This window comes from Mus musculus, chromosome 7 (assembly GCF_000001635.26).
Source record: "Mus musculus strain C57BL/6J chromosome 7, GRCm38.p6 C57BL/6J".
NCBI classification, from domain to species: Eukaryota; Metazoa; Chordata; class Mammalia; order Rodentia; family Muridae; genus Mus; species Mus musculus.
Window position 1 is genome coordinate 144,229,515 of NC_000073.6, and position 18,114 is coordinate 144,247,628.

General features: G+C 50.5%; 1 protein-coding gene across 25 annotated transcripts in view; it reads left to right on the forward strand.

Moving 5' to 3' along the window:
* Shank2 (SH3 and multiple ankyrin repeat domains 2) overlaps positions 1-18,114 on the forward strand; it is a 447,967-nt gene that overhangs the window by 251,438 nt on the left and 178,415 nt on the right. The window contains exon 1 of one of the 25 annotated variants that reach the window (XM_006508535.4): positions 9,177-9,579. The exons of 23 other annotated variants lie outside the window; for them this stretch is intronic. In XM_006508535.4, coding sequence (XP_006508598.1) covers positions 9,513-9,579 — 67 coding nt within the window. In that variant the 5' untranslated portion in view covers positions 9,177-9,512. Of the gene's footprint in view, positions 1-9,176; positions 9,580-10,270; positions 10,290-18,114 lie in introns of those variants that run through there. One more of the 25 variants, XM_030242327.1, reaches the window with a different exon arrangement.

The following is an 18,114-nucleotide window of genomic DNA, read 5'->3' on the forward strand; positions in this document are numbered from 1 at the left end:
AGTCCACCCACCTCAGCAAGGACATAGTAGAAGGCCTGCTCTGTGCCATGTGGGTGAAGCCCATCTGTGTCTCACCCCATGCTGGGCTGGGCAAGTAGCTCCAGACTGCCCCTCCTGTTCCCTGGGCAGGTGCTCCCCTCCACCCACATACTCTGGCTTCTCTTGTAACGTAAGGATTTGGGGTTTCTGACAACTGCTTGGAAGTATCAGATTCCAAGGCTGCCCCTTCTCATGTGGCAGACACAGCAGCAAAGACTCCACCCCTTGATCTCAGTGTCCTACCCTCCCATCCCCCCATTCCCATGTTCCATCCACCTGACCTCCACCCCTACCCCAACCAGCTAATCCAACTTTTACTAGCATATCTCCCTCTTCTTTCTGCCTGCTCCTGAACTGAGCCCTACCATGAGGTCCCCAGCCTGTGATGCAGCCTACTGTGCTGGGTCCAGCAAAGGCACTGAGTTACCTCCAGGGCTGGAGGTTTGGGGGAGCCACCCTCTCCCAAGGACTCACTCCACTTCAAGGTTTCTCTGAACACGTGCATGCACACACACACACACACACACACACACACACACACACACACAGACAGACACACTTACCTTTGTGGCAGCTGAGTCCTACACCTACCCAGTTCTTTCTCCTTACCTCTCTCCCACATGCTCCATGCCCTTCTGTTCCAACACTCTTAGATGGGCTCAGCCCCACTTCACCTGTCCAGCTTCTACTGTCTCCTAGGCTAGAGCTGCCCAGACCAGACCTCATCCTTACAGGGCAGAGAGCATGGCTGCTTCAGCCTTTGTAGCCGTATGCACTCACAGCTGCTTCCTCTGAGCAGAGGACACACCAGGGAATGGGGCTTTCTATACCAATAAAACTGTATTGATGATGGTAGAAAGGGACGAAACACCTCACACTAATTATTAGTATGTATTGCCACTGTTGTGACAATTCCATCTTTGGGCCTTTCTTCTCCACATGCTAAACTCCTACTCATCCTACAAGACCCCACTATGTTAGCCTGCATCTCAGGCTTCCAGCAAAGCTCCTATGCTCCCTGTTCCCAGAACTGGAGAGCCTCACATCTCCCATCACAGATGAACCCACTCAGTTGTGATGAACTTCTCTGTGTATCTGTCTACCCCCTCTTGCCCTCCTCCTAGCTTAGTCATCTCTCTTTTGGTGGTGTCTGACATGCAGACAGCTCTGGAGTCACTCATTCAGCAAAAACTGCCAGACAGTGTACCTAGAAACACAATAGGGAGCCAGATGACACCTAGGGGCACAGGTCAATGCTGGGAGCATGAAGCTGCTTCTGGGGAGGGGAGGGCCTATACATGGCACAGGCAAAGACCCAAAGGGAGTGAAAGGATCCAGGTGGATACGGGGATTAAGTATCCAGGCAGTAAGAACAGTGAGTCCAAAGGCTGGCAAGGGGACAGACAGCCTTATGGGGACAAGGGCTACATGAGACCCATTCGTGTTATGTCTGTGGGGACAGAGGTCACCATGTCAGGGAACATCACTGAAAAGGCACATGCATAGGGACAAAAAGGCATGACAGCAGAGGCCTTGGCGAGGGGGGGGGAGTGTTTGCTGAACGGATTCATACTGTCCCATTGTGTGTATAGCGCTTTGGGGGCCCATTCTACCCCAATCCAGGGATCCTTTGCGTTATCAAATGAAAGCTAGCATGAACCTATTCCTCCCAGGAGCCTCTGTGGACATCAGCTGTTCAGGTCTATCTTGGGTGGGCACCTGTTGGGACAAGGAGACCAAAATGTGGAGAACACTGATCAGCTGGGGCCTGTGGCCACACAGGAGCAGCAGGCTCAGAGCCGCTTTGCTGTTCTGAGATATAGTTCTAATAGCAGCAGGATTAGCCTGCTGACATGCACAGGGGAGTGGCACCCTGCACACCCAGTCACTGTCTTCACTACTGCTTAGTTTCACAACCTCTTGGCATTATCAGAAGGAGATCCATGCCATCTGTCCATCCTCTGCCCAGCCGTCTGGTTGTCACTCATCTGCTTCCTGTCTCCAAGGCTGTGTGTGTCTTGCAGGGGTCACAGTGAGTCCATCACTGTGCAGCCTTTATGCCTGGCTCCTTTTTCCAAATGATACATTTAAGGCTCACCTTTTGTTGCCTGTGACCCAATGGGTGTAATTAGGGATTCTCATCCCACCCAGAGAGTGCAGGGCTTCTTACCAACCTCCTCTACCCAGAGCCCCTTGTCCCTTGTCTCTGGAGACAGGTGCTCCTTCAGGAGCAACACATGTAGCCAGTGTGTGTAGTGAGAAGGACCAAGGACTGGTGTTTTGCAAATGCAGAGCAGGACCCCATCCTAGTGCTTCTGTCCTGAGAGGCCATGCCATGGCTGGATGGGCAGTGTGTTGTTCTTCTGGGGTCGTCACCACTCACTTTCCTGGTTAGGCATGAGTTCTGTCCGGAGTATTGCTGGGCTCTTGTCTGGGGTGGTTGGGGTCCTGCCATTGGCTGAAGATGCTTCTCAGTTTCCTGCTGATTGGCAGTGGCATTTACTATCCTGTGATCTGTAACAGATCAGAGCATGATTTGTCCCACTCAACCCAAATGAAGCTCCTGTAAGGGTCCTGCTTCTGATGGAGAGACAGGACCCTATCCTGTTTTCCATAAACAGATTCGAGAACTGGGCATTGGCTGGGCTCCGCTAAAGCCTGTTGTTTCCCAAAGCTCTGCTCTGTCTCCATGGAGATCATAAAACAGGGTAAGGGAGATGCAGGCCTGAACACCTGCCTGCCCCTGCCCTGCCCTGCCCTGCCCTGGCATAGGCTGCTTGGTTCATTATCCTTCATTTAAAGCATTTGTAGCATGGGGGCAGTAAACAGGAGAAAGACTTCTGCTGAGCCATGAATATGCATGGGAAATTCCAGCCTGCAACAGTCACAAAGCCCCTCTACTTCCTTGGCCTTAATGCACAGTGGTGTTCTTCAGTGCATGCATAATGCGTGCACATGGGACCTAGAATAGCACTCAGCCCCCAGACTCCAGGAAGGCGGAGTTTGTGTTACTACCTACCTAGCACAGGACCTTGGGAGGCCACCTGTCCTCAGTGGCAGCCTGGGCCGCTAACATATTTGCACATGGTCACTGGCCTTGCCTGTTCCCAACATGGGAGGCAGAGCAGGGAGAGGTGGCTTCTCACCTACAAAGGCACAGTGGTGGCTAAGGGTGGGAACTCCTGAAGAGTGTGTTACTTCTCTGGCTGTTGGGCACAAACAACTTAAGTGATTTTAACTCACAGTTCCAGGTACTGTCACCTGTGAGTGATGTCACACACCACAGGCAAGTATGGCCACTCAAGAATTGTCACTGAACCAAGGACTGTCCTGTGAGGAGAAGGGTCATCCTTGCTGTTCTGGGTGTTTGTGAGGAAGGACAGTTTCTGAGGCTCAAGGACCACTGTTCTCTCCAGCACCCTCCTTACTCCCTACATTTGGTGTGTCCTCCCTTGTGCACTGGTGAACCACAAGGACTGAGGGGGAGAAATAGGTCCAACCCTGCTGTTGTCATGACCACTTGCCACATCTCCAGCCACCACCACCCTAGAACCCCAAATTCCACATTGATGGACTCAGCCAATCAAGAGTGAAGAATATTCTTTTAACTGGGCTCAGTAGTACACACCTGTAGTCCTAGCACTCGGGAGACTGAGGCAGTAGGATTGTGCCAATACTATGCCATCTGTTTATTTCGGAGTCCTGGGTCCCTGCAGATATGGGGACAACTGTGTGTTAATTATCTTGCTTTAATGTCTTCTTCAGACAGTGGCCTCTGGTGGTGTGAGGCAGGTGTGGACAATGCTCACTGTCATAGTTGTTCCAAAATGAACTTAATGGCACTCTGGGCTTTGCAGTTTCTGTGTGACACAGGCTGATTCCCCCCCCCCCCCCCCGAGCTATCTCTCTGGCAAGCCCGGAATCTGTGTGGATTCCAACCCTGATCTCCCAGGTGAGTCGGTGAATCTGGCTGCCACACTCAGCATTTAGGAGTCCCCAAGTATTTCCAGCTGACTCATGGAAGCGTGACACACAGCCACTGCTGATAGGTTAAGGTTGCTGGCTCTGGGTGTCAGTGGCATTTATGAATATCATAGGGCAACATTTACTCATGCAGCTTCCGGAAACACAGCGAAGGAAATCACCCCAGCGAGTACTCGCTGCCTGACTTATCTTTGCCTGTTACAGTTGCCTAATCACATAACTATGTATGAGGAAACACATCCACACTAAGTCTCAGAGCGAGCTCTGCTGAACTAGGAGAGATGTGGTATCACTGTATTCCAGAAGAGGCTCATGTAACCTGGGTTAACCTTGAACGTGCTAGGTAACCAAAGCTGGTCTTGAACTCTTGAACTCTGGCCTCTGCTTTTACAGTGCTGGGATGACAGGCATGAGCCATCACACTTGGCTCTTAGCTTCGTCTTTGTATGAAGGATGGTGCATAGCCTTATAGCTGTTTCTATACTTCTGCATTGAAGTGTGTGTGTGTATGTGTGTGTGGTATATAGGTGTGTATGTTTGTGTGTTTTAAGGTGTGTGTAGGTGTATGTATGTGTGTGTAGGTGTGTAGGGGTATGGATGTATATGTAGGTGTGTAAGCGTGTGTATAGGTGTGTAGTTGTATGGGTATGTGTGTAGGTGTGTAGGTGTTGTATATGTGTATGTGTGTATGTAGGTGTATAGGTGTATGGATGTGTGTAGGTATGTGTGTGTATGTAGTTTGTAAGTGTGTATGTGATGTGTAGGTGTGTATGTGTGTGTAGGTGTGTGTAGGGTTGTATGTGTGTGGTATATAGGCATGTGTGTGTACATGTGTGTCTAGGGTTGTGTGTGTGTAGGTGTATGCACATGCACATAGAAGCCAAGTTCATACTCAAATGTTCCTCTGGTGCTGTCCGTGTTTCTGTTTCTTTCTTGAGACAGTGTCTCTCATTTGGCCTGGAACATTCCAAGTAGTATGGATTGTTTGCCCAGCCAGCACCAGGGAGCCCCCTGTTTCCACAGACCCAGCATGAGCCACCGTGCCTGGCTCTTTTTTATCTAGGGATCAAACTCCTATCCGTGTGCAAGCGCAGGGGCTTTATTGACTGAGCCTCCTATCAGTCCAGCAGTGACGTCTTGATATGCACTTGCCTTCTGGATTCTGAAACTTGGGAAATTCTCTCTTATCTCATCATCTCTCACATCCCCCTCTGCCTCATGATGTGGACACAAGCTTGCCACTTACCTCCTGGGTCCTCGTCTTTGCTGTTTAACTGGTTCCAGACCTGAGGGAAGCATCCATTCCTAATGCAGGCAGTGGCAGCACTGACTGCTTAGTCAGGGTGAGTTCTGCTGGGCACAAAGTGGCCTGGCTTTTATTGTCCACCAGGCCAAGAGGCCCCTGTATGCTGGATACCAGCCAGGGGTCATCCCCTGCTGGGTAGCCAGAGAAGCCACAGCGTACACACTGCCATCTAGCTGTTGGAACCCTACACCACACACCTTCACACTGTGCGTGCACTCCACAAGAGACAGAATGTGAACTGAGCTAGCAGGATACAAGGAAGGAAGAACCGGGTGAGCTAGGGCGCATCTTCACCATGGAAAGAGACCCAGGTGACTAGGGGTGCAGATGAGGAACAGGGGGACCCAGATGAGCTGAAGCCTTGGCTGGGTTGGCAAATATGTAAGGACAGTCCCCCTTCCCCCAGTGCTGGGAGAGGAAAACAATAAGTCTAAGACATTTCTCCAGAGAAGTTCTAAATCACACCCTCTCATCCATTCCTGACTGGGCATGTGTGTGTGTGTGTGTGTGTGTGTGTACAGGTTCATGTGGGGGTGCATATCATTGCATTTGTAAGAATCTGTGTGTATGCACATTGCCCGAGTGTGTGTACATGGGTGTGTCTACAAATACATTCATGTGAGTGTGTGTATCTTGGCATTTGCAAGAGTATGCATCTATTTATGCACTTTGTTTGAGAGAGGGGGAGGGAGGGAAATGGAGAGGGAGAGGAGAGAGAGGGAGAAGAAGAGGGAGAGGGAGAAGGAGGGAGAGGGAGAAGGAGAAGGAGCATCCATCCACACACTTCTTGGCACATGCTGTCCTATCTGTGTCTGAGCGATTAGAGACACCAACTGCTCATACCTTTGCCAGCCACCCTCCTCAGGAGCTCTCTGAGTCCGCCTATATTGTAGGCGTGATGGATGGGTGGAGTTCAGCTGTTCTGTTCCCAGCATATGTGTGCCTTGCCCAGCTCAGCAAGCTCATTGTGCCTTTCACACACCCTAGCTGGTTGTCCTCCCAAACTCTGGGGAGTAGCCTTTTCCTCGTCCCTACTTTGTTGCTGATGGAGGAGTCCTGGGGGCCAACAACTCCAATAATTACCCTCAGGTCCCATAAACAACCAACCCCAGAGCAGGAGTTCAAATATATGTGGCCATGAACATCGAGCTCTTTGCTGTTCCTAGAAGTGTCTATCTGAGTGTGAAGGAAAAACAGACAGAATAAAGACAGTCAGTCAGATAGACACTCCTGGGACATGTCCACCTTTGTGATAAATAGCCTGAGCCAGTTAGTTTTTGTCAACTTGCCACAACCTATCACTTGAGGAATTGTCTAGATCAGGCTGGTCTCTGGGCATCTCTGAGAGATTGTCTTGACTAATTAACCTAGCCCACTATGGGTAGCTCCATTCCTTAGGAAGGTGTCCTGAACTATGTACAAATGAAAAAGTCAAGCTGCATACCTATCTCTCTGCTTTGACTGTGGATGTGATTGCTTGCTTGAGTTCTCACCTTGACCCCCCCCCCTCCCTTGGTGATGGCCTGTGACCTGGAAGTATAAACTGAGCAAATACTTTTCTCCCCTAATTTGCTTTTGGTCAGGGTGTTTGGCCACAGCAACATAAAGGAAACATAAAGGAATACAGTCCTGTACTAGCAATGACAGTAGCACTTTGCCCAGTACCCTATAGTTTATGCAGCCTGTTGGGACAGGTGGGTGTTTTTAGGTGTTATCAAGGCTGTAGCAGAGTCCTTGTGTGCTGTGGTTCCTGCCATGTGGACCTGGCACTGATACCCTTGGTCCACTGGCCCTGCAGCAGTGTTCATACTTACCGACCCATTACTGGTAGATGGGGAAACTGAGTCCTTAGAGAGAGTGGCTGAGACACAATTGTCCAGGAACACCAGCCAGGGACCAGGCAGCAGCCTGTCATCTTTGATACTCCTCAATCACTACTCCTGAACTCCTGACCAGCCTCACTCCTCAGACATAAAGATAATCGAGGAAGGTAGAGACTATCATGTCCACCCCTGAGCCCCTCACCTCTTTGATGAGGAAGGGCGTATCCAAGGACACGAGCTTTAAGATGTATGCTCCAAAGACTTCGAGGATCACATGTGCCCGCTGTGTGGGGCGGGCCTGGAGAGGGAAGGCAGAGCTTCCGTGGAAACCCTGGCTATTTTTACTCCTGTCTCTCCTGCTTCTGCCTCCCACTGGATTCTCGGTGAGCTGCGGCGGCAGCAGCCCCCTGGGTCCCTCGCGTGCCAGGCACAGGCTATTTTTATGACCCTCTAATTTGCCCATAGATCATGTCAGACCACCAGGGGCAAGGTGGGGAAGAAAGGGGTACAGAGAAGCAAAACGTCTGTGGGAGGGGGCCTGCACCCACTATTAAAGTGCAGGGGATAAGATTAAGGTATAGCTGGAGATAAACCAGGCCTCCCAAGTAGGAGGGAACCCACTGCCTTTTACAGCCACAGCAACCAGCATGGCCTCACTGTGCCCAGCATCCCCCGGAATAGACCAGGAGACCAGGGTTCTAGTCCTGAGTCCAGCCTTAACTGGCTGGGTGACTTTGGGACATTCACCTAACTCCTTTGGGCTCGGTTTTCTCTGTCTTTGCCATTTATAGAGCATCTAGGTCTGCATGCTAGATAAGCAAGAAGTAAATTCTGACACCAACTCTACAAAGTCCCCACAGGCCATCTGAGTCTGGCAAGGGTAGGGAGCAGCTCTAAGACCTCTGCACAGGCATTGAAGACCTAGATAATACCAGAGTTAGCCTTTCCCTGAGACCTACAGCATCTCTGGTGCCCTTTCACGTGCTTTATACATCTTATGCCTACAGTATCCCTCTTATGGATAATTTTATGTATGCCCGTCAAACAAGTCAAGACAGCTGGAGGTGTGCCCAAGGTCACACAGCTGGAGGCTGGGACGTGACCCTCCCCACCCACTCAGCCTCCCCCCCCCTCCCCCCCGGGGCAGAAGGACATTTGATGAACATTCCTTTCCCACTCTTTCCTAACTCATCTGCAGCTCAGAAAGGAGAGGGCTCTTGTCTAAGGCCATACACCAAGCTCCTCTACAGCTTTTTTTTTTTTTTTTTTAAAGAGGGAAGCCAGGTGTGGTGACACATAGTTGACATCCAACCACTCAAGAGGCTTCTTAGTGAGGCCAGCCTGGGGTACATAGCAAGATCTTCTGTCTCTAAAAATAAGCAGCTTAAGATTTGTTTAATTAATTAAGTTAAAAGAAAAAAATGACAGATGGCAAACAGAAGAAGAGTCCCTGCCCTCTTATTTGACTTCAATCGCTGGGGATGAAGAGAAAGGGGAGGCACCATAGGGAAGCACTCGGAAGGTGGTCAGCTCACCCCACACCCTGAACCCCAGCTCTCAGCTCTGCCTCTGAATTTCAATCTGGTGTTCGCCCAGCAAGATCCTTCAGGCAGAAGTTGCAGCATGTCTGAAGAATGTGCCCTAGTCTGCCTCCCATGCACTACCAGGAGTCCCAATCACCTGGAAGGGTGCACTGTCCCTGAGCCCCGGGCCTCCCCTTTGGCATTAGTTCCTTGAAGTGATGGGACTACCTTGCTGTCCACTATACAGAAAGCAGGGAAACTGCCCAGGCGGAGAAGATGCCCTGTTCCAAAATGAGAAAGCAATTACTCAGGACAAGGACGGTCACTGCCTACAAGTGACACCTCTGGCCCCTGCTAATAGTGGTTGAATCATTTTCCTCTCCCTGCTAATGGCGTGCGTAATTGCACTGGTTTTTCAGGCGTCCTTCACCCGTACTTATTTAGACTAGTGACTGATGCGTTGCCATGGAAACCGGCACTAGGAGGAAAAAAAAAAAGTCCCCGGTACAGTGAGGAAGTGGAAGGCTGCAGCTCCAGTCTGCAGCTACAACTTGTGTCAAAGAACCGAATTTTCAGCCGATCCTGATTTTTCCATCTTCAAAAGTCAAATTCGTGAACCTCCTCGTGGATTAAAGTCTCTGGGGTTGTCTTTCTTAGTCCTGTGATCTATTCTTTTTTTCTTCTCTTCTCCTTAAATTCTGACTGTAGAAGACTGCAACTTTTTTTTTTTAACTCCTTGTTGGATTAACAGAGAATATAGTAAGTGAGGCCAGCCTTGAGGACCCAGTCTCCACATGGACCCAGAGGAGGAAGAGGCAAGGGACCGGTCTGAGTGAGATGGTCATACCCAGGTTAGGAACGATGGCTGAGAGCTCCCGGTTCAAGAAGAGAGTTCATTTTGGAGGTATGGTGCTACCTCCCCAGCCTGCTTGGGGTTGGCCGATGTGAGTCTTTGTTCTCTGCTGGAGCAGTGGAGACAGTAGCCCCGGAACTCTGATGCTACTGGCGCTCGCTCGCTCAGTGATTATGGTGGCATGCTCGCTCGGTGTAGTCAGCAGGCTGATGGGTTCCTCCAGGCTATTGTTTCCATCATGGCTTTCTCCTACTTCTGACTTAGACGAAAACAGAGGTAGCTGACGGATCACCCCAGGATGCAGGCATCTCTGTGGCAGAGAATCCCCCACAGTCTTATTTGTATTCTTGAGTGGCTCTCTGAGCACTGGTGGGTTTCTGAGTCCAACTAGAACATCTGTTCCTAGTGAAATACTGTGTCGAGGGGGCTGACTGTATGGGGAGGGGGTGACTGAGGCACCAGTGTCTCAGGATCCCTGCAAAGTGCATGGGAAGTTCCCCAAGCTGGGACGGGGATGCCTGCTTCCCTCAGTGCAGGCTGCCCTTCTTCAGAGAAAGCATGGCCAGCTCAGCTTCTGTTATTGTTCTTTAATCAAGCAGACTCCCTGCTACTCTGGTGGTGTGGCAGTAGAAAGAAAGAAAGAAAGAGAAGCTAACAGGAGCTGCTGTCTTCCCAGGGTTCAGACTGGCTCAAGGACGTAGTGAGCAAGAGGTTATCTCACCCCACCCCTGGATGTCACTTTGAGGTCTGCAAAGATAAATGTGAGTTGCCAAGATTCTAGTGACGGGGGCCCTAGTTCTCACTGCACGGCAACCCTGTGTTCTGTTTGTCACCTGTGGAGTTTGTGCTTCTGGACAGGGGCTGCAGTTATTGACTGGCAGGGAATGAGAGCTCAGGGGTCAGATGTCTGTCTGTAAAGGTCATGGCCAGGCTGAGTCTGTGCCTTCTGTTTCCATTTGGACTGCCCAGCCCTCACCCAGAGCCACCCTGATAAGGGGTGTGCTCTGATCCCCCGTGGTCCTGAGCTCTGGTTAGCCAAGGTGTGGATGCTGAAGCTCCAGTCTGCAGAGTCCTGGCTCCCTCCCACAGGAGGCAGCAGCTTCCTCCTGCTCAACAGGTCTCTCTTCTCAGTGCCCTAGTTCCCAAGCCTCAGCTGCTGGTGTCCTTAAAAAAGATTAAAAAGCTAAAAGGATCCTCCCGCCTCCAGTCCGGATCCCAAATTTAAATCCAGGCTACACTCCTCCAACCTGTGAGCCTTGGACTTCACCTCCAGGAGCCTTCTCTAGGAGGGACTGACTCTGTCTTTTGGAAGGGGTGGGGGTGGGGTGTTGTTCACCAGGCTGCTCCACTAAGGGCAGTGCAAATTGGCAGCTGTTTTAGTTGAGAAATTCTGAGTCCCTGGGGGGAGGATGCCAGTTGTGAAGTCGGACCCAAGACCAGATGTTAGAAGTGGAGATATCGGATAGATAGAGGCTGCATGCTTGGGCACACAAAATGGGGCCCACCCAGGCCACATGACTTGGCTCAGCAGAGCATGGAAGCCTTTGCTGCCTTGGGGGAAGCAGCTAGGTTGACTCTGGGACAGGAAATTTTGTCTACCTGTTCTTATGGGAGTGCCCCTCCCCTGCCATTGTCAGTGAAGCCCTGGGCTGCTGGAGCCTGAGGCACCTGTCCTCTTGGCCTCTTCTTTTCACCGAGTGCTCCTAGAACACCAGAGGCCACCTTGGCAGGGCACTCCCAGCCAAGCTAATCAGCCACATGCAAATCAGACCCAATTCATCCATTTAGTGTAATTTCCATTCAAAGTGCTGGTTTGGGTCTGTGGATTGTGCAGGCTTGTGGAGTCTCTTGGGCTGATTTTTCCTTTTTTTTTTTTTTTTTTTTTTTTTATTCAAACATTTTAATTACTACAGAACAGAAACCACCTCACTGACAGCCAGTGGCTCTATTCATTTGTTCAACCAATTTGAGAGGGTGGTCACTGGGCAACGTCCCCAGAAACCGCTACTACCCCCCTCCTCAATGTCCTCAGTTCCCCTTGGCCATAGAACAGCAAAGAGGGCAGAGGTGGGTAAGAGAGATGCTGATAGTCACCACCAGGAGCACCCGGCACTCACAAGAGAGTTATCAGCTGAGCTCAGAAGGGCAAAGGGAGACAGAGGCAAAGAAGCCATGCACCCTTAGATGAGCACTTCCAAAGTGAAGAAAGTGAGGGTTGTTGTGGACCCCTCTCCCCAAAGCCAAGGGTGCCCACCCCTTCCTGTATTCCTAGTAAATCTCATACAGCATTGTGGGAGTGTTACTTAACGGGAACAGCTCACTGTTCAGATTTACTCTCTTCAGAAGCTCTGTGTGCCTTGTGGTGACCTTGATTCATTCAGTCAGGCTGACCTGGGTTCGGATCCCAGGACCTCTACTCGGGAGGCAGATGACTCTGGAGGCAATCGAGTCCTGCCCAGCTGCCTCCCGACAGAACAAGCTTGAGACAGCTGTGTGAGTTCAGTAGCATGCCCTAGGGAGCTCGGTCATACCCCCCCCCCGCCCCCACTGTAGGTCATGGGGTTATTTCTGGGCCTCAGTTTTCTCATTGGAGTTTTTACAATAAAAGCATGACTCTCTTCTGGGTGTTGGTGACTGAAGAAGCAGGGTGTGGCCATGCAGGCAGAAGTGCCTGTGACTGTGAGAAAAGGGGTCTTGGAGTCATACCTGGAAGTCACTGGGTCAGGGGTCACATGTGGGTAGGCATGGAGACCTGTGAAGCCACTTGGGATTCTGGCTTTCTGTGTCTTGCTTGTCCTCAGCATTCCCAGGATGTTGATGTGGCTGCCAAACCCTGTAGCCAGTGAAGGGGTTGTTTCAAAAACTACTAGGACCTAGGAGGTATAGTGGGATGAAGGGAAGCCACACCCAGCAGACCCTGCTCCATCTCATTGGCCAGGACCGTAGCTACTCCTGGGAAAGGAGGGAGCATGGATTTTTAGCTTCAAAGCCATGCGTGAAAGCGGTTGCTGACTACCACAATATAGGTGTGCCCTGGAAGAAAGGCCTTGGCACAGAGTGAGGTGGGACCTCTGATTCTGTGAGGGGGAAGCTCTGTAGAAGATCAGTTAAGGGCTTGATGCTAGAGTTTTAGTGTCTGGCTTTGGGTGCCCTCAGTAGCTGGCTTGATCTAGTCAGGCTTGAGGCAGAGAAGGATCTCATGTATTCTGCACTAGTTCAGTGTGTGTAACACGTGCTGACTGAGGCCAGGTGATGACTTTGAGCAGATCCCTGTCATGGTATTTCTTCCCAGCCCTCCCTCCCTGTCCGCCTTCTGGAGCCTCATTTCCAATGTGCGAGTATTCTGTGTCATTATAGCGAGGAAAAGCGACACAAGCTGAGACACCCAGATAGGAAGCCGGTGCCAACTTAGAACACACTCATAATGACCTCAGCAGAGTTAACCTGGGATCCCTTGCAGCCACCTTCATCAGTCTGAGGGCAGAATCCTCAGGACCTGAGGATTTCCCCTTGTTCCATCTGTCTCGGTCTCAACATACTCACAGAGCGATGCTTCCAGTATATGATCTTAGGAAGCCACAGCACATGCCCACCATGAGGGAGCTGACCGTCCAGTTCCCCATGGGCTCTCCAACATGTGAGTGTCCTAAGCGTCCAGGAGAGCCCGAACACTGGCCTGAGGGGGGGGCCTTCACTGAGGAATCATGACCCTCTCTCCCTCCCTGGTTTGGTTCGGAGCTGGTGTTCTGTGACCCCTCTTGTCTGTGCATGAGCCCTGATGTCTCGGGGGGTCTTTGATGGGGCAAGGAACACAGATGCACCTGGTTAAAAAAAAAAAAACCACTGTGTAAAGTGACAGCCGCCTGACAGTCCCTTAAGTCGGTATTCAGCTCATGTTTCATAAAAGGTTTTCAGTTGCTAGCAGATTCCCAGGAGAACTGAGAAGAAAACCACTTTGCAGGGGCAGGGAGGAGCACCTCTGTGAAGTGGTTTGTGTTTATTTGGGAAGGGAAAGCAGTTCGTGTGCTGGCAACCTTCCTCTTCTGACCTGGTTTTAGATGCTGAACTTGGCTCTGGCACAGGGCCTTAGTGTTTGGTCCCCATGGATGCAAGTCCTGGGACGCTGGTGGCCCCTACATCCATGCCTACCATGGGGGAATCAAAGGTTCTATGTGCGTGTGCATGTGTTTGTGTGTGTGTATGTGTGTGCATGCCAGAGCTCAACCTCAGAAGTCATTCCTCAGGTGTCGTTTACTTGACTTACTTTCTTTCAGTCTTACTTTTATTATATTTAATCATATATACATGTGGGGGCAGGATATTCACATTAATGTTGGTGCCCTTAGAGGTCAGAGGTGCTGAATCCCCTGAATCTGGGTTACATGGCTTGGGTGCTAAGAATCAAACTTGTGTCCTCTGAAAGAACAGCAAGTGCTCTTAACCACTGAGGCATCTCTCCAGCCAGCCCCCACTTTGGTTTTTTAAAAAATGTTTATGGTCTGTGTGTATGAAATGCATGTGTGTGTGTGTGTGTGTGTGTGTGGTATGTGTGCATGGTATGTGTATTTGTGTCATGTGTATGTGTGTGATATGCGTGTATGGAATGTGTATTTGTGTGATGTGTGTGCATGTGTGTGTACTTGTGTGTTTGTATGTATGAAATGCATATGTGTGTATGGTATGTGTATTTGTGTAGTGTATATGTGCACATGTGTGTACATGTGTATGGTACGTGTGTGGTATATTTGTGTGATATGTGTGTGTGGTATATGTATGTGTGTAGTATGCTCATGGACTTCAGAGGCCAACTTTTAGAAGTTGGAGGAAGGGTCTCTCTTGGTGTATCTGCTGTACTCCATATTCCAGGCTAGCTGGTTTGTGAACTTCAGACAGTTCTCTTGTCCCACCTCCCATCTTACCATAGGATTACAAATGGCTGCCATGACATCTGGATCTTCAGGTCTGTCAGGCCATCTTGTCACCTGCTGAGCCATCTTGCTGGCGCCTACCTTGTTTTGTTTTGGAGCTAGTCAATTAGACTAGACTAGCTGGCCGGAAAGTTCTAGAGCTCTGCCTGTCTCTGCCTCACCACTTAGGGGATTACAAGGGTGCATCACTATGCCTAGCATTTTTTAAGGTGGGCTTTGGGGATCAAACTCGGGTCCTCATGCTCGCACATCAGGCACTGTGTTGACTGACCTGTTCCCCTAGCCCAAAGCGTGAGGCTCTTCAAGAAGGCATCTCTCCTCTGCTTACTGCTGGGTTCATAGCCAGATGCTGAGACACAGAGCTGGCCCAGGGAGGAGGGAATGAGCAGACATCACACACCACAGATGCATGCACACACCAGGGCAGCATGCCATGCTCCAGGGAGCTGGGGATAAACAAAAGTGATGTCTCAGCTGTCTGTTGGCGCCATATCTCACCACAGAGGCAGCCGTGCCTCCTAGGAACCAGTGAGATTCAGGGAGGTGAATGTCAGCCTTGATCAGTAGACGGAAAGCCTCCAGGCCCTGGGTTGCTGGTACTGAGCGAGCTCTGTCAGCTAAAGGGATCATCCCACAAAGGCATGGAGCAGAGCGAAGATGCTGTCCTCAGCCCTATTGAATGAGGAAGGGGAGGATCCAGAGCGTGGAGCCCAAGCCCTGGTCTCACTGAGGTAGCACAGGCACTGTCTGGTTTTAAATTGTCATTTGGTTGGCTTGGATATTTTATTTGTTTTGGTTTTGCTTTTGATGTGAATTCATGTTTCACTCTGTGTAGTACTAGCGTGTGCCTGGTACCTGTAGAGGCCTGAAGAGGGCATTGGATCCCCTGGAACTGGAGGTACAGAAGGTTGTGAGCCACAATGTGTGTACTTGGAATCGAAGCCTAGTCCTCTACCAGAGGAAAAAGTGCTCTTAACTGCTGAGCCATCTCTCTAGCCCCTGCCTTTTGAGATGGGATCCTCTGCAGCCCAGGCTGGCCTCACATTCACTGTGTAGCTGAGGATGGCAATGAACCACTGCTCTGTGGTCAAGTGCTTCTAACAGAGTTCTGAGTCCCAGAGTACTGAGTCTCAAAGCACTAAGTCCCAGGTTCTGAGTCTGATGAACAAGACTCCCACTTCTGGCCATGCTGCCCTATAAAGATGGCCTCAGCCTGTGGCAATGGTGGACAGAGGAGTGGCCTTTGAACATAGCCATTTCTTGGTCCCCAGTATCTATGGGTGTCCCACTCCAAATGGCCAAGGGGAATTAAAGTCACTAATGGAATCCAGGTTGCTGTCTGTCAAGTCTAAGGCCCCTAAATATCTGGGTGAGCTTTCTGTGACCTCAACCGTCCTTAAAGAGAGAGGGTAGAGTTCTGAGTCACAGTGATGAGATGTGAGAGAGACTGACATGCCACAGCTCTCTCTGATTGGAGGATGGCTGGCTCCAAGGAACACAGTCTGTTTAAGTAGGTAGGGAATGGGAGGGAACACCTGCAGAAATGCCTTCAAAAAGGGCCACAACTTAACTACAATCTTGCGGGTCACCCAGGAAGACTGAGCCAGGATTCTGTAGGAAGACAGGTCTGTGTGGCCACAGGCCCCCAAATCTGCCCTCTGTCATTAGGTCAGTGTAGTGCACAGTGCATTTGTGCAGTCTGACGATGCCTCCTTTGTGTCTGCTCCCTTGCTAGATCAGTTCCTGGGACCCAAAGGTACTCAAAAAATGTCCTGCAACTCATCTAAGAGATATACTTGTGTGCAGAGTGGCTCCCCAGATCCTACTTTTGTTTTATATGCTCTTCTTTTCAAATCAGAGTCCTCTACCTGCTGACTCTGGGTGCTGAGGGCCTTAGGCCTTTGTCCCCTCATGGTAGGTCACTGTGACTGTCTGATGGCCAGAGCAGAGAATATACAGACTGTGAAGGTGAACTTCAGTCTGTAAAATGGGGTACGAGCTCCCAGCCTAGGACCCCTCCAGACCTGCTCAGCCCTAAAGAGCCCCCAGAGTTCTAGCCTGCCCTGGTAGCTGAGAGGGTGTGGCCCGGCAATAGGCCTTGCTGCTTCCATAGCTGTGTGTCTTCCCTACTTCACAGAGAGCCCAGCACGGTCTTTGGTTTTCGTCTCTGGCCTCAGTTGTCCCCTCAGCCCACTTGGAGTTGGGTGAATGATGTTGGATTTAGAACCTGCATAAAAGCTGGGCAGGCTGACTTATTCCTATACTCTCAGCACATTGGAGGCTGAGGCAGGAGGATTGTCATTAGTTTGAGGCCAATCTGGGCCATATAGTGAGTTGCATGCCATCCTGAGCTACCGAATAAGACCCTGACTCAAGAAAACAAGATAAATGAATGACTAAAACTTACAGGAGACACAGGAGCCTGGGCAAGGAGCCGGGTGCAGAGCACCAGTGAGCCAGAGCCAAACAGCCTGGCCATGTTGTCAGCCAGAGACCCTGAGCCCTTTGCAGAAAGTTGGAACAGTTCCCCAAAGCTGAAAAAAAATCCCTGGCATCACAGCCCATGTGAGTGGGTCTCTGTCCGGCATTGGGGGCTGGACATAGCACCCTCTTGCTCTTCTGCCACACCAGGAAGCCAGCATCTTAGTCTTCAGCTCCCCAGCCTCCAGAATGGCAAAGAGATTAATTTCCATTCTTTATAGACAACCTGGCCTTGGGTATTGTTACAGCATCAGAAAGGGACTGAGCTAAGAATGAAAACTAAGCAAGGGACTGGATTCAATAGAAAGAAGGGCAGAAATAGCCAAAGTGTTCGTCTCAGAAGGAGTGTGTCTAGGGCACAGACACTGACATGTTCTGCAGGAGCAGTGTCTCAGCTCAGAAAATGGGCTCACCACTGCCCCTCTGGCCCTGTCTCTGAGTCACTAGCACGATCCTTTTCCACTACAAGAGGAAGGCAGTTCTTGTGTTCCAGGCCCCCAGGGACATCCATCCTGGAGTATAAACGCCTCAGAGTCTTCTGAGTCTTTGAAGCCATTGTCTTAGAGGGATTCCTGCTCCATCAGGGGCCCTCTCCCTTCTCCCTCCCAGAGATCCACACTCAGCCACTACCAGCTTTACCTCAACCTTAAGCCCCCAGGCTACAAGTGGGCGTTCCCCCATGTTACTTATAGCATCCCATCTGTCAGCTCATGCAGGTCCTTGGGGATCAACCCTCTTTCTGTCATGGCTCTCTCCTCTACATCCCCATTTGTGGAGTGGGACAGCAATATCCCCACTGCCCCTTGGCTCTCAGTGGGATTCCACCATGATTGTCAACCAGCAGTTGAAACCTGATAAGATACAGAGGTTTGTCAAGAATACTAACAGCTTGTCAGGATCTAGACTCACCACAGAGACCAGCTTCTAGGCACGTCTGTAAAGGAGCTTCTAGATTAGGTCTGAGGGGGCAAGAACTGCCCTGAATGTAGGGTCAATCTCTTTCTGATTCCCCACTATGGATGCAGTGTGATATGTGTGCCACCACACCTTCCCACCATGATTGACTGTGTGGTAGAATAAACGCTTCCTTTTCTAAGTTGCTCTGTTGGTCATTTGTTATCTAGATGAGACAAGTCACTAGTACTGATAACTAGTATCTCTGACCTACAGTGCTCCA